The 20,456-nt window shown below is 47.6% G+C and overlaps 1 protein-coding gene across 1 annotated transcript; it reads right to left on the reverse strand.

The window, feature by feature from the left end:
- Positions 1 to 4,641: 4,641 nt before the first annotated feature.
- On the reverse strand, positions 4,642 to 17,811 carry CLRN3 (clarin 3; the record flags this gene model as incomplete). Its single annotated transcript, XM_079706248.1, has 3 exons — positions 4,642 to 4,922; positions 10,748 to 10,927; positions 17,583 to 17,811. The coding sequence occupies 3 exons, from the start codon at positions 17,809 to 17,811 to the stop codon at positions 4,642 to 4,644; spliced, it is 690 nt and encodes a 229-aa protein (XP_079562374.1).
- Between the last annotated feature and the right edge of the window lie 2,645 nt (positions 17,812 to 20,456).

Here is a 20,456-nt window from a genome sequence, read left to right on the forward strand (position 1 = left end):
TATTTAAACATTTTGAAAATGAAATCTTCATGGTCTGAAGCCTGTCACAAAGACAGATTCACTTTTCTTTTTTTGTAACTAGGACGTTGCCTGGAATTCTAAGTGATGCTCTAAGAATTTTCAGAGTCTGCGGGCAGCGTGAGATCTCAGAGCAGGAAGAGCAGGGAGAACAGCCTGGGCTCACCTTCCGTGCAGACGCATTCAGGGCATTTAATTTTCCACAGACTCCCCAGGTCTCGGTTCCTCCTTGGGCCCGGCTCGGCTTTAGTAATCCAGTGACCCAGGTCACCACGAGTAACCTGGGCCTCGCTTTCTATTTTAAGAAGCACAAAGTCCTTAGGTCACGGGGCGTTGCCTCATCTGCGTGTGTGTGGGAGGGTCGCGTAGGGGGACCCCGCCCTCTCCAGCCCAGCTGAGGATTTATTTGAAACAAATTGGGTGCTTTTGCCTGAGCAAGCTGCTCCTTTGTGCTCTGAATGAACCAGATCCAGATCCACTGTGAGACACACAAATGCGGTGAAATGTGTGGCTTAGCCCCACGGGCAATACCGCGAAGGCCATGCCTCCTCTCGAGCAGAGCTCACAGGCAGGGACCTTCTCCTCTGTCCTCTCGGTCCACCCTCAGCCGGATGCAGACAAATGTTTCTGCAACCGAATCAAACGTTAGTGAAAAAGAACAGGGGCCCAGAGGCCTGTTTTTCGTGCTGCTTTGATACTTGCCGGTTGTGGCCACTTGGGCAAGTTTCTTAGCCTCCCCGGGTTTAGGTTGTTTGTCGCTCATTTACAGAACAAACGAATTATTAATGTGGTAGCTAAAGGGGCAACATTCTCTAGCTTTTAAAGTTGCCACCACCACGCTCTGCAGGCTCCCAGTTCTGTGAGGAGAGGGATGGCCATCAGTTATCAAGGCCCCGAGTTCTTTACGTCCCTTATCACAGTTCATTCTCACATTGCTGAGAGCGAAGCCTGGTACTGTGATCCCACTTCACAGATGATTAGGATGAGGCTTGCTGAGATTAACTTCTCCACCCCAGACAGCCTGACTGCAGACGTTCCCTGCTCAATCCCACACTGGTTGTCATTTCTATTATTTATTACTTATTTTTTCCTCATGAGAACAGCTCAGAGAAGAGGGGGACTGCTGGCTTCCTGCGGCTCCTATGAGATGTCAGAGCAGTGTACAGATGGAGCCTCCAACTGGGTCCTGTGTCCTGGGTCGGGGGGTGTTTGGGGGTGAGGACAGCGAATGAGGCCCAGAGAGCAGACTGCAGCCCCAGCTGCTACGGAGGCATCAGCCCTCCACGCCCCTGGCGGGGGGACCTATGTATCCAAGGCCCTCGGGGGAGATCTGGGTCCCAGGGTCAGGAGATCCCCGTGGGGCTCAGGGACCAAGGAGCCTGGCTTCCCTCCAAGCTGGAGTTTCAGAATCAGAAAGCCTCCTGACTCCTAGACATCCGGTCCCACACGCGCCTGCTCTGCGTCCTGGTCCAGGCTATAGAAAGACATCAGATTAGACAACGAAGAACCCGGCTTCAAGTCTGCACTCAGTGGCTGGTTTCAGTGAAAAAGAAGGATGCACTCTGGGTGGGTGATGGGGCGGCAGAGGGAGAACCTGTTCTGGAACTTTGCTTGGCACCTGCCTATGCTTTGCCGAACTGCCGGTTCCTAGGGCTTCCAAGAGGCCAATCAGAAGGCAGGAGGCTGCTGATTTGTCTACCGGTATGGCTATGTGCCACAGGTACCAATCCTGTATGGCCACGTGGGGCTGGCTGCAGGATAGTTCATTAGACCCAGAGAAGTGGCATATCCAAGGAGACAACTCCCCCTGCCCTGCCTGGTCCACAGGCTTTGTTGAGATGATCAAATCAAATTGTAATGATGAAGGCGAAGCTTAACTGGAGGTTAAGGCCCCTGTCTGCCACCGTGCTTTGCAAGCATCGGCCCATCAGAGGAGCCCCATCACTTTGACATTAGTGTAAAGTACGACTTTCCCTACAATTATTGTCACAGACTCTATGTTCTTATAAAACTGAAGAGCACGATATTTTATATGGTAAACTAGCTCCTCGTTAACAGGACCACGTGGACTGATTAGGGGCCATATCACGACCCTTGAAACATTCATATTTCATGGAACAGTTTGGACCCCTACAAAATAGTGTTTCAGGTGTTTCCATTACAAGAAAAGTCAGAGAATGCACATTTATTAGTAGTTTTAGAACAGCAAATTACTATTCAATGGCACTTTTTTCCCTGAAAAAAAGTCAGTCCCCGTCCCTGCCCCAGGGACATTCACTAAAAGGCCCATCTCGGGGGCCAGGGCAGGAGGCCAGAGTTAGGTCAGGGCAGGAGGCCAGAGTTGGGTCGTGCCACATTGCTTGTGGTTGTGAATAGTCAGCAAGCCCTGTCCTTCCTTAAGAAGATTTCCAGTGAACACACAGGCAGCTTCTTAACTTTCTACCTTCAGACGTAGTAAGAGAGCAAAGCTCTTCATCTCCCGAACTGTGAACTGTAGTTCCACTTACCTGATTTTCCCGTGTCTTAAATGGTTCCTCAAAGACCATTTATGATATAAGGATTAAGACAGTTTGTCCTCTAAAGAAACCAAGCTCTGTTCCAATGCTGAGATGAATAAACACAGTCTTCACCAGCTACAGAATCTTTTGTACTGATGCAGGATGTGAGGGCAAATTTGTTACCCTCATCTGTTTCCTCTTTGTTACCCATCCTTATTATCAAAATCTGATATAAAATTCAAACTTCCAAAGATCATAAATGTTTTTAGCTTCAAAGAATTTACAACAGTTTCACTGTGGGTAATCATATTTTTAATATGTTCAGTTTCACACTAAGTTGATCTATTAGAGTAATTTTGACTTTAGTAGGATTTGGCGGAGGGAGGTTATGGAGAACTGACCTTTCAAAGAATGAACACAGTTTTGTGACTAAGAATGGATTTCACACGGAATTAGTGACTGCTTTTTGAATGTCTGTCTTAACTGTTCAGTTGTGATCTCCGTGGGCGCAGGTACCTGGCTTAGCAAGGCATTAATCACATCGCAGGTATTCAGTGCATATTTCTTGAATGAAAAATGTTATTTCTAAGACAGATTGTTAAAAAGTAATGGGTAAGAAGATGGTTAATCTCTGCTAGTTTCACAAAGGATGTATCCTCCTGTCCAAAGAGCCGCTGCTTTGTAAATTACACTAAGAGAATTCTGCTTCTTTTGGCTCTGGTTCCATCAAGACGTGAAAGGTGATGATTTCAGAATTCTGTCAGTGCTCTGGCAAGCCCAAAAGATTCTCAAAGTGATTTTCCGGGAGAATATCCTACTGGCGAAGTAGGTCGAATCCATCTGGTGTCTTTTAAAATGTTCCAGGTCACCCACTGTCCTCTCATGAGGCCATGAACTCGTTCCATCCACCTGTTCTTAGAAGGCAACCCATCAGCTGTGCTGTGCACCTGCCCTGCTGTGCACAACACATCACCTGTGCTGTGCACCTACCATCAGGGTATGCCTGCAAGCCATAGAGCTGGAACCCATTTCTTAGACTCTGGCTGGGCAGGAGTCTGCTGATGGGTGATACACACCCACCTGACCATCTACACCTGTGTCGGGGACACTGCAGCAGCTAAGCAGAGGGTTGGTTGATGGGGTTTTTAGAACTTACCACAATATGACATTTCTCTTTTGACTGAATTCACCACAATCTTTTTAAAGCAAAAATATATTTAACCTTCTTAGCATGAGGCTGTAGGGCTATAATTTTAATCTTTCCTTGATCTTCTTCCTTCCTAATCTTTTCCCTACAAAAAACCCATCTTGGGGCTTCCCTGGTGGCTCAGTGGTTGAGAGTCCGCCTGCCGATGCAGGGGACACGGGTTTGTGCCCCGGTCTGGGAAGATCCCACATGCTGCGGAGCGGCTTGGCCCGTGAGCTGTGGCTGCTGAGCCTGCGCGTCTGGAGCCTGTGCTCTGCAATGAGAGAGGCCACAACAGTGAGAGGCCCACGTACCGCAAAAAATATTAAAAAATTTAAAAATTTTTAAAAACCCCATCTTGGAAACTCAAAAATGAATATCAGCATTTCTACTCACCATTGGGTTTAAGTTATATTGGCGGTTGAGGGTCCAGAGGACCAGGTCATACACCCCTAAGTCTCTCCTTTTGCTTCCAACACCTGGTCCAGGAAAAACAAGTTCTGAATCTCTCTGTGCCTGGAAGTCTTCGTTCATAGAGTGGAATAAAAATGCGTGGTCTCTCCTGAGGTGAATGAGATCATAGGTACCAAAGTGCTTTGAGCAACTCAAAGGGAAGGTGCGTAACCCAAACCTTTATTACCTAAGAGATTGAGACCAGGTCAGAAGGGCCCATAGGCTCACAATCATTCTACTGCTTTGAACACTGCAAGGACTGGAGAGCTTTCGTTTTCATCTTCCCCAGCCTCACGGGAAGAATCCTTTTTCAAGGGTACATCAGTTATGAAGAACATAGTGTCATGAGATACAAAAACTGTCACAGAATGACAGTCAAACAGGCCTGCACTTTACCTGCTGATCATGCAGACAAGCCAGCCAGTTACTGCTCGGGGAGCTGGCATACAACAGAGTAGACCTAACCACCAAATGCGGGTACAGAATTCAGAATAAAATTCCATCCCTTGGGGCGTATTCCATGGGCTTTTTCTGCTCCTGCTTCCACTGGTATCTGGCCTTCTGGTAGAAGATGATGATGACCACGGTGAGTGTGTTTAAAAGAATGACGAGCAGGATGAGCCAGAAGGAGTATCCATAACTGTGGGAGGTTCCTTGGTGAGTGATTGCTGGATAAAGCGGGTAGAGCCTCTGGGCCAGCTCTTCTGAGAGGTGATTGGACTGTGTGTTCCCCACAAAGAGCACCATGGTTAGGAATACGAAGGATGCTGAAAGGAAGAAATAGTTTCATAGGTAACATGGTGATACATGTTTTAATGTCACTGCTTTCCTTTATCACACGTTCTCTATGGGTATTCACTGAATATCTACACTGGGCTTTACTCTCTCTTAAGCATTAGGGAAAATGTAAAAGAAATGAAAGGCACGAGCCAGATCCTAGGCTCCAAATGCTAAAGAGGGTGCAGGGCAATTGTGGACAGGGACCAACATTCAGCTCAAGTCCTTTCAGAAGGAGCTGCTCTGCCCACTTGCCTGGGCAATGAACCTAGCAGGTGTACTGCCTGAGTGATGAATAAATGCTTGAACACGGGGGTCAACGGGGAAACTCTCTAGAGAGACCCGCGGGATGGGAAGGCTGAGGAAGGACAAACAGAAAAGGCAGCCCAAACAGAGACTCGTGGTGGTTGATGAACTCAGAGCATCCGGGTCTGTGAGGCACAAGCTCATCTGATGGGGAGGGGTACTGAGGGTCCTGAGCACTGGATACAGAGGATGAGCCCACCTGGAGAGCTCTGAATGCCGGCTCGGGAGCCGGGGTTTCATTCTACACACAATAGAGCACAGCATTTAACCAGGAAGGATCTCTTTACTAAACTCATTTTAGAAGAGCATTTTAGTAGCGTATATATGTCCATGCCACCACCAAACGTAAAATGGATAGCTAGTGGGAAGCAGCCCAGCTCGGTGCTTTGTGACCACCTAGAGGGGTGGGATAGGGAGGGTGGGAGGGAGACGCAAGAGGGAGGAGATACGGGGATATATGTATGCGTATAGCTGATTCACTTTGTTTTACAGCAGAAACTAACACAGCATTGTAAAGCAATTATACTCCAATAAAGATGTTTAAAAAAGTAATAATAATAATAATACCTACCTGGAAGGGTTGTTGTAGGAATTAAATGAATTCATATTAAAAAAAAAAAAAAAGAAGAGCATTTAAAATTTTTATCTTCCCTTTTTTATTCTTCACAATGTCCTTCACTAGAGCACATTCCCGCATTTTGACTTTGGAAAGCTCCTTTGGCCTAGTTAAGGAACATAGCTCTGGAGTCAGAGAGAGCAGGGTTCAAGGGCTCCAGCTACTGGCGCTGGGAGATGAGTTTAGCTTCTCTGAACCTCATCCCTCATCTTCCAAATTGGGCGAGCTACAGACACATAGTAGATTCATGGCTGCTTAGGACTGGGGATGGGCTGGGGGGAGGAGTTTCCTTCTGAGACCATGAAAATATTCTAAAATCAACTGTGGTGATGGTTGCACAGATCTGTGAATATACTAAAACCACTGAATGGCACAGGTTAAATGGGTGAACTGTATGGTATGTGAGTGATCTCTCAATAAAGCTGTTTAAAAAGGCGGGAGGAGGAAGGTCAGGGCGCAGACGTTCCAGACGGCGTGATGCTGCCAGTGCACCGTCCGGTGGGGTGGGGCCTGAGCGCGCCAGCTGGCTGTCCGGGAATCCCCAGGACTGAAGTCCTTTGGGACACAGGCTGCATGACTCGTCATCTGCTGACATTTACCCAGAACTAGAAGGACATTTTGGCATCAAACTTGTCCTGATCGTAACCCACACCCAGGGAACGGCCCTCCAGACGCCCTAATGAGAGGGCTTCTGCATGAGGAGTTCTCACTCTCCATGATGACGGTCTTTCATCCTCAACCTAATGGTTTTATTGCTTAATAATAAAAGGAGTGGGTACATACAAAACCCCTCCTCTCTGTGCTATGCGTCTCACACCCCTTAATTATCCTTCATCCTGCTCTTGGGAAGTTTCTAATGAAAGCTTAGTCATAAAGGGGTAGGATGGAAATGGGTTAAATGCTTTTTCCTGAAGTGGATGCTTTGATTTGAATTGGGAGGGGCCGCCATGGACACGGATGCTGACCTGAGCCCCCTGAAAAAGGGCACGCCTCTCACAGCCTGTCGTCCGGCTTCTGGGACAGAAGATTTATTGGGCCTGGAGGGAGCCCCTGGTAGAAGGAGGAGGCCCTGAAGGCTCGGGACACTGGCTTCCCACCCCAGCCTGTCCCCATCGGGCCGTGTGGCCTGCCGGGTTACTCTCTGCTCTCGGTTCCTGGACTGAGGATCAAATGTGTTGGGACACACCGTCTGCAGGGTTCTCTCGGGCTCCATCATCTCTCAGACTACAGTTCTATCCCCTGGGGTCAGGGTTGCGCCATGCCAGGCTGGGGTCAGAGGGCACAGGGGCCTGGGAGGTGATGCTGGTATTTTTCTCCTCAAAGCAGAATCCCAGGGCTTCCCTGGTGGCGCAGTGGTTAAGAATCCACCGGCCAATGCAGGGGACACGGGTTCGAGCCCTGGCCTGGGAAGATCCCACATGCTACAGAGCAACTAAGCCCGTGTGCCACAACTACTGAGCCTGCGCTCTAGAGCCCGTGCGCCACAACTACTGAGCCTGCACTCTAGAGCCTGTGAGCCACAACTACTGCAGCCCGTGCTCCTAGAGCCCACGTGCCACAACTACTGAGCCCGTGTGCCACAACTACTGAAGCCCGTGTGCCTAGAGCCCGTGCTCCGCAACAAGAGAAGCCACCGCAATGAGAAGCCTGTGTACTTCAAAGGAGAGTAGCCCCCGCTTGCCACAGCTAGAATAAGCCTGCACACAGCAACGAAGATCCAAGCCAAAAATAAATAAATAAATATTTCAAAAAAGCAGAACCCCCACCCGATCCTTCAGAAACAAACTAGCGAACCACGCCCTCTTCTTCCTTGCAGCCAAGGAGAGGGTGTCCAAGCCCAGCCTGGAGAGGGGTGTGTGGCCCTTTCCTCTGCCTCCAGGACCCCTGTGGGCAGCCTGACCCTTGCCCTCTCCCCACGGTGACCCAAGGCAAGGACACAGTGATGGCATCTCTGTGGCCAAAACCCTCTGCAGGCTGAGCCTCCCGTGAACTGAGTTTTCACGAAGTTCCCCGACCAAACTCGAGGCCCAAGTCTGCCCTATCAAAGCTGGAGGCTGTGAAGGCCTTCAGAGGCAAAGCCAAATGCTGAACAGAGAAGCAAAGTCAAAGTCTCCGAGTGTGTTTCTGCCCAGCTCACAGCCTCTCTGTGTGTCAGGACTTGCCCCAAGCCTGGGAGGGAACGTGGCGGGAGTTTGCTGCCTGGTAAACAATTCTTTGTCGTTAGAAGCAGGTGGGGACCAGGGTGAGGGAGGCTGCAGGCCCCATGTTCCATGTTTTCCTCCACAAACGTGCCCTGTGCAAAGCCAGCTTAGACTCGATCATGGAGAAAGAGACTGAAAGCCTGGGGCTCCCTCCTGCCGAGCTGGAGGGATGCGCTCCGAGCCCTGCAGGTGGAGACCGACGAACGGGGTCCGGCTTTGTCCCACTGGGCCCACATCGGACCTTCCCGTCTGGTCCGAGAGCCCGATGTTCCTCTCGGATCCATCCTCCCCAGCTCCCAGGTGGTCAGTCCTCTGCCAAGGGGCTCAGTCTGTGAATTCAACCCTGCCGGCCATGGAGCTTGCTCCAGAAATGGAGAAGGGCAATTCCAGTGAGAGTCAGATTTGGGGGGAAAAGTCGTCTTTCCTCCTGGGGTTGCTGCATTGGTGATGGGCCAAGAAGGGCTGGCAGCCCTCCTGCCTTTAAGAGGACCAGCCCAGCTGCTTAATGATACAGGGAACACTGGAGGAGAACAGAGTTCTGACGGTGCTGGCTGAGACCCTGGATCCAGCTGTACCTGAAGCCACAGCGTCACTTAGCTTCTTAATCATATGAGCAAAAATTAATAGAATCTATTTTTTACCCTGGCAATGAGTGCCAATGAGTCTTGCCTTTGCTTTGGTTGATGGAGGTGAACGAGCATACTAGAAACAGCTTGGGGCTAGGAACCCTGGCATCTGGATGAGGATCTCTGACTTTAGAGCCAATTCCCTCAGCTCCACTGTGAGCCAGGCAGCAGGAATACTCATTCCGCAGGACTGTTGTGCCTGGTCCACAGCAGATGCCCTTTAAATTGGGACATTTGTTTGTTTTTACCACCGGGTAGTAAAATCACAGAAAGAAAGGAAAGGGCTAGTCTTGTGTGGATGTGGCTACACCAGCCTGACACCAAACGCTCAGAGCTGAGGGGTGAGCGTGCAACGTGGCCATGGTGCAGGCTTGCCCAGGGCAGCCCAAGTTTCCACCATTGTGGTGCACGATAGTTATGAACTGCGCTTGCTTGAGCAGTGAGTTGCATGGCTCTCCCTTGTATCCATGCTGGGCTGGGACTGGCTCACACATCTCCTCAACCATTAGCTTGAAAAAGGCCTCAGTGGAAGTGTTTACACACTCGCACCAGCCAGGGCTGCAGTCAGGGCTTCCCTCCCCCAAGAGCCGGGTGTTCGTTCTCAGCACAGCACCATGGGGAGCCACAGCACAGGGGCCCCTCCAGCCACCTGCAGTGGCCCGTGTGAGGACGGCCTCTCAGCAGGAGGACAGGAGAAAGCTGCTGCCCAGAGCGCCTCCTCCGAGGCTTCCTTACAGCCTAATATCCAGGCCACCTTTCTTTGCCCCTGAACGTTCCTGGTCTGTGTTAAAAATGCACCACCGGGCTTCCTTGGTGGCGCAGTGGTTAAGAATCCACCTGTCAATGCAGGGGACACGGGTTCGAGCCCTGGTCCAGGAAGATCCCACATGCCATGGAGCAACTGAGTCCATGGGCCACAACTACTGAGCCTCCACTCTAGAGCCCGCGAGCCACAACTACTGAGCCCACGTGCCACAACTACTGAAGCCCATGCGCCTAGAGCCCATGCTCCGCAACAAGAGAAGCCACCGCAATGAGAAGCCCGCGCACCACAACGAAGAGCAGCCACAGCTCGCTGCAACTAGAGAAAGCCCGCGCGCAGCAACGAACACCCAACACAGCCAAAAATAAAATTAAAAAAAAAATTTATAAAAATAAATAAATAAATAAAGTATCTTATTTTTTAAAAAATGCACCACCTGTGGCTTATACACGAGCACCTCCAGAGCCGTCTGGTTAGTAGGATGGGCTGCTTCTGACCCGATCTCGAGATCAGGTTCTCATGGTGGAGGGAGGGAAAGAGAAGGAGAGACCCGGCTGCCCGGCAACGAGGCTCCCACGTGACCACGTCCCTGGGCAGACACAGTGGCCACAGAGTCCATGAGACCCAGAGAAAGTCCAAAACACTGTGACTCAAGCTGGGCTCCACTTCCCATCCCCCACCCCAATACCTTTCCCAGCAAACAAGTAACACAACCTAGCAACACCGCCCAGCAACATCCGGGACTCACAGGTTGCCCATAAGAAGGGCACTGGCCCCAGAGTCTCCAAAATGACATTCTTGGTGGCTCTCCGTGCCACAATCAGGTTTAGATTTTAAGCCAAGTTGACTGCTGTTCTATGAGGGCAAGAAGGAGACTAAATAACACACATGCATGTGTGTGCATGTGTGTTCACGTGTTGACTTCCACACACCACATGGAGCCTAATTTGGAGTCAAGCACACCACAGGAGCCCAGGGAATGCTTTGTGGATGCGTGTGTTCAACTCCTTACACCAGATACTCCAAAGCAAAGACTGGGTACGTCATATATTTTAACTCCTAACACGCCTTCCTCACCTCACTCCGGTCTCTTACCTGGGCACCTAAAACAGAATTTTATTTCCAAAGATACTGAATAAATGCTGTAAGTTTACAAAAATAAACCTCAGCCGCCAGCACGCAACTCAGCACACAGGGGGCCCTCTTAATGCCCATGGCTCGACCATGACCGTGTGTGTCCACGTGTGTGAGAGGGAAGCAGGGGGACAGAGGCAGAGAGCGCGTCCTCTCGGTCGATACTCACCGCTGAGTCCACTCCAGGTGTACACCCCCATCGGCCCCAAGAACGTCTGATAGGGATTCCTGATGCTGTTGTACAAGGTGAACACAGAGCTCAGCAGCGACATTAACAAACTGAGGACCAGGAACACGATGACCACGAAGTGCAGAGTCTTTGGGGAAGAACTGTTCAATGTCCCTAAAACTAAAGCAATGATTGGTAAGTACACAGCACCAAATGCAAAGACCGACTCTGGACCGGAGGCCAGGTCCACCCTCGCGTGCCCCATTCTACCCGCTTAGGCGCTGGGGTTAGAAACTGTCAGCCTTTTCATAAAATTTGCTTTTTTTTTTTTTTTTTTTTTTTTGCGGTACGCCGACCTCTCACTGCTGTGGCCTCTCCCGTTGCGGAGCACAGGCTCCGGATGCGCAGGCTCAGTGGCCATGGCTCACGGGCCCAGCCGCTCCGCGGCATGTGGGATCTTCCCGGACTGGGGCACGAACCCATGTCCGCTGCATCGGCAGGCGGACTCCCAACCACTGCACCACCAGGGAAGCCCTGCAGTTTTCTTAAGGGCAGGGGAGCTCCAGAGGTGGATATGCACTTGCGTAAAATGAAACACAGGTGCCCTGGGCCGTTTGCCATCAGTTCCTGCTTTTGCCATTCTCCTCTTTCTAACCACCACCAGCCAGCCTCCCCAGACATCTGTTTCCTCCGCTCCCTCCTTGGTTTACAAATTGAGCAGACACCAGAGACGCACTCTCCCCACACTTACCTGGAAACCCAGCCACGCGTTTATAAACATCTCCAAGAGCAGCCAGTGTGTTTCAGGCCCTTAGGAGATTGCCACCACATTCAATAAAGTGTTTACCAAGAGGGTCTGTGAAAGTCACAGCGACAGAAGGAAAAAAGTAAATTGGGAAAAAGATTTCAGAGTCCTTAGCAATGTACTAACACCATCATTGGGAATTACAAGGTGTTAGAACCATGATGGGGGTGGGAAAGAAAAAGTAAAAGCTTCCTTCTTTCTATTCCTGATTTTCAGGTCCCCTGGGAGCGGGCAGGAGCCTCTCACATCTTCACCCCAGAGCAGCTTTAAAGAACAGAAACCAGAACGGCCACGGAAGCCTTCTTGTTCCGCTGTGGATGGCACATTTTCAGGAATGGGGCCCTGGGAGCCAGAGGAGATCTGGAGCCTCCTCCCGAAACGTGTCCTGGCAGCAAGGAGCCCTCTCTTTGCAAGGTGGCCTTTTCCATCACTGTGTCTCCTTAGTCATTTAAAGGTTTTTCATTCTGTGTCTCTACAACATTTACCCTGGATCCTAATGCTCCTTTTGGAGCGACGCAGAATCCACTCCCTCCTCTCCTGCCTGGAGCCTTTCCCAGTATTTGAAAAGGGATATAAACCCCAGTGTGTTCTTCATAAGACGGGATTCCAAAGCTCCTGCCAGCCTGGCCCCGACTCTGCACACATTTAGTCTGACTCTACCTCCCTACCCGTGCTGGCCAGACGGGCTCAACTCTCCTGATAAGATGTGACGATACATGTGCGGGGTCCATCCTCTCTCCATCTCTGAAGACCCACATGTTATTAGTTCGGGTGTTCTTCTTTTTAAATCAGCGGTACTTTGTGAGGGAGGTAAATTTCCTGTCATCGGACGGAGGGTGGGCATGAAAGAGATTTGGCCAGCAAATCTGCCTTCAGACATCTGGACGTTGGGGGTCTGGTTGTAAAGACCCTCGTGTGAGAGAATTCATCCTGGTGGCCATGTCACGTGGCCAAGCCCAGGGCTGGAAGTGTCTCCAGACAGAGTGGGGATACAGGCAGGCAGGAGGGTGTGGCCAGCGGACAAGAAAGGAGTCAGGAAAGACAAGGAGCGGGAGAAAAGAAATGTGGGTATTGGGCTTCCCTGGTGGCGCAGTGGTTGAGAGTCTGTCTGCCAGTGCAGGGGACACGGGTTCGTGCCCCGGTCCGGGAAGATCCCACATGCTGTGGAGCGGCTGGGCCCGTGAGCCATGGCCGCTGAGCCTGCGCATCCGGAGCCTGTGCTCCGCAACGGGAGAGGCCACAGCAGTGAGAAGCCTGCGTACCGCAAAAAAAACCCCAAAAAAACAACAAAAAAAGAGGAAGAAACGTGGGCATGGTCTCCCATGAGCACAGCTACAGCCCTTCAAACCCCACGGGAGACCAGAGAGGACAGAAGAGGGAAAAACCAGTTCAGCAACACGGAGCCATGAGTTCACCACTCAGTGAGATGGGCCTGGGTACAAAGTTCAGCGCGCACACGTCCAGTCTGCTCATCCCTAGCAGTGCCCAGCCCTCGTCGAAGTTTCTGTTATTAACCCATGGGAAGGGCTAAGTCTCAGCGCAGCCCCCTTTGTTATGCACTCCAGGTAAGAACTCTGAAAGGCATCCGTTAAACTGAGAATTCGGTCCTCTCTGCCACCCCCTGTTGCCTGCATGGGGATGGGTGGGACCCCATGGGCCCCCTGCCCTCCGGGAAGCCGTCTGGGCTGGGACAGTTCCGAAAGCCCTGCCCTCGAGCCCGAGGCTCTAGCTCCTTTGCCTGGCTCACCCCGGAGATGCAGTGGTGAGGGCTTGGTGTGGCTGTGATGTAGCACACACCTATTTTGTAGCTCGTGGAAGATGACACCAGAATAGGAAAAACAAGAAGCAGGACACACCTGTTCAGAGGTGCAGGGTCAGATGCTGCAGATGTTTCCAAGCTTAGTCACCACGGCAAGAACCACTCCCCTCTGTTAGACGCTCCCACAGCCTCTGCCTGAGCTGGAAGGAGGCAACCCCAGCATCGAATCAGAAGTTTGCTGGGGACTAAATGACCTCTGCCCTTAGCCAATAAGACAAAATTTGGATACTTAACTAGAAAATAAAAATTTCAGCATGGGAAAAATGTCCTGTGTCCAAGGCACAAAATTGCCCTGGGGAAACTTTCTTATTAAAAGCTGTAAATGGATGTTCATTTGCAAATGGTGAACATTCCACCTTTCCAGAGTAGATTAGAAAGTGACAGTCAGGTTTGACCTTTTTTTTGACTGTTGGTAAGATCTACTAGACATCAGTTCTCAAAAGGGAGTCCATTTGGAGCCTACTGACTCACAGTTTTCTATGAATTAATGTGACAATTTATCTTAATTTTAACTGCCATATTTCCAAATTCTGTTTCGGCCTTCTGAATTCCCTGCCACACAGGTATGACAGCTGTATCTCCCCTCCCATTCCTGGCTCAGAACTCAGACAATGAAAGCTGGAAATTCAGTGAAAGTTGGCGAGCATGAAATCACGATCAACCTCCACAGCATCTGACAGCTGCTCTCTGCCTACAAAATTAGCAAATACATTCTGTTCTTTTTCCTTCCTTTGAGGGGTCAAGCGTCGGAATCGAGAAAGCCACCTCACAATTGAAACTAATCGCTCGGATTCTGGCAGCCCCGGGGAAAGAGGCCACGGCTCCCGCAGCTGGGAGGCCGAAATGTACTGGGTGGTGGGCAGTGCACAAATGGGGGTCATCGGGACATCCGGGCTTCCTGTGCATGGACATTTATACTCAAGCCCCACTGGCCACCTGGCCCTTCTAGCTCTGGTTTTCAGGAAGTCCTCGGAAATTGAGGGAGAGCCGGTGGCTTTTTTGTGTGGAGGAATGGCCTCCACCCCCTCTTCAAGCACCTGGTCACCAGGGGGCCTGACCCAGTGGAGCTTCTCAGTCCCTGGACCACAGTGTATCCCTGGAAGGGCTCGTTAACTCCATGGATCCCAGAGTGTGGCCTAGGAGCTCTCCCAGGACATCCCAGCGGATGGCTTCAGCCTCTCGGAAATTGACGAGGGGTGTCTCAGAAAGAAGGATGGGCTGAAGCTTTTTCTGACCCTTTCTGCTACACCGTCCAGTGTGGTCATGTCTCTGGGGGAAATGATAGGTTGCCCCCACCGTGAGGGAAAGTATGGGATGTGTATGGGGTGGGGTGGGCAGATAGGAGAAGTAAGAAGGGGCTTTTTGTAAATTCTGGAGATATAAACCTCTTTTCTTCAGTTCAGCCTTTCTTGCAGTTCATTGATTTTTGCAGCCGACTCACTTTCCTCATTATTTTTAGCTTGAGCCAATAGTACAACTTTGAGTTCCCCCGGAACAAAAGGGGTAGGTAGTGAAAAGGGACTGGTGGGCAGGGGGAGGCACATCTGGGGTGAAACTGCCCCTTGTTCTCAGAGTGACCTGCACACACCTTTGTCCTACAAGTAGTGTGGGCTGATGGATTTAACTGATGGGGTCGGGGCCTTTCTCTAGAAAGACTAGGTGGTGAGTCCACCCAGCTCCGTGCAGTTCCGCTTGGGATCCAAGCCCCTCACTCACATAGTAGCTGCTCAGGAAGATTGTTTTGAACCAAAATTAAATATCCAGAGTCTTTGGAGTAGCAGGGCAACGTGCTCACTGGTGGACACCTGGCACTTTTCATCTGGGTGTTGGACAAGCTGGGATGCCTCTGGATGAGGCTAGTAGAGTTTCTGGTGAGCCTGAGCTGCCTGAACAATCTAGCTACACCACGGAGAGTTTCCTCCCCAGGTTGGACTGATTCTTTTCCTCACCAACTGGTGTATTGTAGGCGGAATTATTTTGGCAAGTTGAACTCAGCCATCATCACTTCATTTCAAAATCTATAGCCCCAAATCGGCACCATGTAATAAATCCTATGTAGAAATATAGCAGAGCTTTGCAATATTCATTACTCTCTGGAGATTTCAGTGTGAACTCATCCTAGCTAAGAAACTGACATGGTTAACTTCTCATAGGAAAAGGCAATCCACCACAGCAGGGCAGGAAAGTGGCATTTATACGATGATTTTATTGTACTGCCAATGGTTGGTTTCTGATTGGAACTAAGCCCATGTGGTCCTAAAGAACCTGTCTCACTGCGCGTTTGCAGTTCTGCTCCCGGGGGACCATGTCCACACACCTGCACCAGCTGAACCACCATCTACATTCGGGTTACGTGACTTTTCCCTCTCCGAGAGGACTGTTTGCAAGTGTTCCCAGTTCAAGGACTGCTAAAACCATCAACACTGAAGACCCCCTGGGCTCTGAGGGGTCCCTAGCACATTTTAACGCCCTGCAATTGTGCAGCATCTCAGTGCTTGGGAGGTCATTTATTTTCTACAGCCCCTGGGGTGACTGGAGGCAGTGACTTGAAGTTGGAATGTGGTTCTCTGGGGAAAAGAGGAAAAGTAGGAAAAAAAAAAAAAAAAAGAAAAGAAAAGAGTAAAAATAGAGAGCCAGGCAAAGCGAATGCAAATATTCCACCTCCTCTGTGGTCCCACTGGGCTGCCTGCCGCCTTCAGAGCTATCCTTGACCACAGCTGTCCCTGCCCTCCCAAAGCCACCATGCTCACATCACTCCCATGGGGTTCTAGAACCAGGCGCTGACCCACCCGGGCCTCCTCGGTGCTGCTCTGGATGTAGGGAGTCAGGGATCTCATTGAAGCCAGTTATCTCAGATTGGAGCCAACTGGTTCCAAACAGACACTGTATGAAAATCAAAAAGTTCCCAGGCTGTTTTCTCATATTTTAAAAATTTTACAAGTGTCTGGAAATTCAGGAAGTAGAACAAATTTTGGTTTTGCAAATGCTATTCACAGAACTGAAAGTGGTAGTGAATCTTTGAAAGTCTTCTTTTCTAGTCGCCGCAAAGAGAATAGTCCTCATTTTCCTGAGGACCTGAGGCTGGTACCGGAGGAGATGTGCAACGCTGCTAAAATACTGGGGGAGTCGCTGCTTTTGCTAAAGTCTAAAAGGCAAATTTGTAATTTGGAAATATAACTATGTTGCTCTGGATTTAAGGAAATCATTTCATTAATAAAGTCACAAATTAGAGCTAGAACTTGGAGCTAATGTCAAAAGCTAATGTCCCACCATTATGCACGGCATGAGGGCTAAACATTACATATTTGTATAAGGCAGAAAATGATGTACGTTTATAAGGAAAGAGGTAATGACTGCATAATACCTGATAAAGCCTGTGTAGTGAGCTGCACGCAACACCCTTCGAAACAAAGTCAATTTAAGGTGGTAAACAAGTTACAAATTTGGTTTTAAATTTAGAAAACATAATGGTATATATTCAAACTTCAAATGCCAAACAAATAGCTAAATTCAACTTATCATTCTCAAGGAATTTTTGTTTTCCATCCATTGAGAGTGGGACATTAGTGTGTATGAAATCAGAAAAAATATTTAGGAATTCCTGTAAAATTTTCGATTTTATAAATCGAATCGGCTTTATAAATAAATCGACTTTATAAATAAAGTCGAATTTATTCGACTTTAATATCAGTTCCAACAGCAATGAGATATTTTGGAGGTAAGACTGCAAATTCAAATCAGTGAAAGAAATGAATTTGAGATATAAGGATAAGAAATTGTCCATATTTTCTACTTTATTTTTTCCTTGTGTAGATGCCAGTAATTAAGTTCTGGACAGAGGTTCTTGCTCCAACTAAAAATCCAGTCAATACAGTTAAAAATGCTGTCACTACTGGCTGTAGATTACCATGTTGGTGCTCCATATTTTTACTTAACTATTTACCTATCAGTACACTCTGTAGTACTCTTTAAGCATAGCCTCTGCTAGAATGATTTAGACTGTTTTTCTAATAGACACAACCAGAACCGAGGAAGCTGAAATAATGATTCAGTGAATTTTCAAAATTAAAGATATGCGTTCATATCTACAGCCCAGCTAAGTTCACAAGGAAATTATTTTTGAAGGGCTATTTGGCCCAAATACAGGACGGTATGAATCTTACCCAGTTAATTCAATCTCACTGTATCCATTCAAATGAGTTATGATTTACCTCCAAAACTTTTGTCTGCTTCTGCAAGTCCATGATTCAATTCTTGAACACTCTTCCCATGAAAGAGTCCGTAGGTAATAATCACACTACCATTCGAAGAAGGGTCACTAATGCTAACTGTACTGCGAATCCATTCTTGAGTTGTAAGAATAGAACAAATTACGATGAAAGCCCCCAAGCTTGTGACAAAGCTGGATAAGAACATCAATCTTTTCGTTGCCGTAGGCATCTTCTCAGGAAAATAAGGATCCTAGGGTAAAAAAACAAAGATCTTTTTATAATATTTCTGGACCTTCTCATTTGGAGTCCAGTATTTAGAAATGGAGTCTAACACTTGCTTGTAAAATATAAAACCTCTCTCTCCATGAGGAAGGGTCATACTAATGAACATTGGACTATGAACATGGTCATAAAGATTTACAGTAGCTGAACTTTGGTCTGGAGTAAGAGGTTGCTGTGGTTACAGCCAACCAGCAGGAACAAGGGGGTAGGCATGGTCTTTCCAAGACTTCCTCAATCACACAATTAATTTATAACTCTTTTCAAATGCCTTGGAAGGAAGTTCAGCCTGTTACGTCCGGAGAGAACTAGAATTCCTAAATAATGAGGGAGCGGAGGATCCGTACCCCCCAAATGTTGCTGATTCTAGCAGCCGACAACATAGAGCCCCACTTACCAAGGTTAATGACTTGACCCTGACAAATGTTCCAAAAGGAAACCCTAAGGAGATGAAGCCCTTGCTAAAGATACTGGAGAGTGGAAAGAGAAAAGTTGACACCTTATTTGTAGACCTTGATAAAGAAGTGCACCTTGCAAATTTCCTCTTTCAAATTGGATCACACCTGCACATTATTTAAATGATAACTTGAGAGGTTTCATCTCTCTTTCTCTTTCGTTCTCTGATGGAAGTTGTTCTGAGCATTCCTGCTTTAAGTCTTCAGGACTCCATTCTCCCTGCTGAGTGGCGAATAGTTTGTAAATGATCATTTCTGGCCCTCAGAGAAAGTCCCCCATTTGGCAAGAAGATCATTTCTCGAGATAATAAATAGATGTTCACAGCACATTATGTACACTTCTTTTTATTATATTCTTTATCTGGCTATAAAGTAATATTGTATATGAACATTTTCATCCTGTACTTTTCTTGGATAGCACCTAAATTATTTGTGGAATGAGTTGATAATGTCTGTCTTTCCCACTAGAATAACTAGACTATGGACCAGGAGGTGGACATGTTTGTTTGGGCCACCACTAGACCCAGGGTCTGCCAAAGAGCCTGGCACAGCAGACACTCAGCAAATATTTGTTGAATGAGTTATTGGGGATATATGTACAAATATTCCACTATTATGGACATTTATGTTGCTCCAAACTTTAAATTATAATTGAAAAAGAACAATGCATGAACATCCTTCTAGATAAAGCATATCTCTGAATATTTCCTTGCTTAGATTTCTAGATGAGAGTCAAAGCATGTGAACGTTTTCTGAAGCTGTTGCTATGCATTGCTAAGTTGCTCATCAGAAAAAGTTGTACCAAGTTAACCACACACCCTTAACACAGTGAATGTGCATCTTTATCTTCACAACATTGTATATTATGGGGAAAACTAGTTTTTTCTACTTAAGTCTATTCATTTTAACTACATTTTTAGGGATAGGACAGAATTTCCGTAGTTATGTCCTTCTAGTCCTTCTTCCAGTCTGAAAATAATGTTATATCATGATACAAGCATTATATATGCTCGTTAGAAAAAATATCAAATGGAACTCACAGAAAAAAGGAAGATAGCAAATATAATTTTAAAATTCATCCTAAAAGAAAAAATTGTGTTCATACTTGGGCAATGACTTTTATACCCATATCCTTATGCCCATACACGTTTATATTAAAATCAAGTTCTACTCTGTGTTCTATTTCATAATCCTCTGTTAAAAATCTCAACAGTTTGTCATAGGACTCCCTTTCATGCCAGTACAGCAGGTTTACCATGGTATGAAGTAATCAGAATTTATTTATACATATCCTTCTTGGTGGACATTTTCGTTTTAAGAGTTTTTTATATGGTACATTCTGCATGTAAGTCCTTTACTAGATATATGTTTTGCGACTATTTTCTCCCAGCCTCTGGCTTATCTTTTCGTATTCTTTGTAGTATCTTTTGAAGAGAAAAATTTTCTAATTTGGATGAAGTCTAATTACCAATTGTTTTCATTTTGTGGATTGTGCTTGAAATGTCATATTTAAGAAATCTTTTCCTAACCCAAGATTGCAAAGGTATTTTTCTCCTATGCTCTCTTCTAGAAGTTTTATAATTTAAATTCTTACATTTATGATTATTTGCTTATTTTGAGGTTTTTTTCTTAATATAGTATGAAGTAATGGCTGAGATTCATTCTTATACATGTGCGTATGCAATTGTGTAAGCTTGATTTCTTGAAAAGATTACCTTTTCCCTGATAGATTGTCTTGGCATCTGGCATCTTTGTTGAAAATCAGATGACCACATTGGTGGGTCTCTTTCTGGATTCTCTATTACAAAATCTTTTTTCCCAGCTCTGTGTCAACTCCAGGAACTGTTTGTCACACTGCTTTCCAGTGGCTCTTTTCCTGTGACCTCAGATGGCTTCCTCTCACCCTTATGTACCAGCACCCAACCAAAGATTTGAGGGATCTCCCTGCAGATCTCTAGAGCTTGCCTGGGCAGCCATCTCTCTCCAGGACTCTGCACCACCAATTTTAGCCACTTTTGCTTCCCCAAACTCTGATCTCTTTCTCTTCAAATCCAGATGATTACTGGCTCTTCCTGGTTTCTTCTCTTGCACCATTGCCTGTGAATTCCTCCTTGGAAACTCCCTGGTGCAGTGGTCAGTA

Source organism: Hyperoodon ampullatus (genome assembly GCF_949752795.1).
Source record: "Hyperoodon ampullatus genome assembly, chromosome: 1".
NCBI classification, from domain to species: Eukaryota; Metazoa; Chordata; class Mammalia; order Artiodactyla; family Ziphiidae; genus Hyperoodon; species Hyperoodon ampullatus.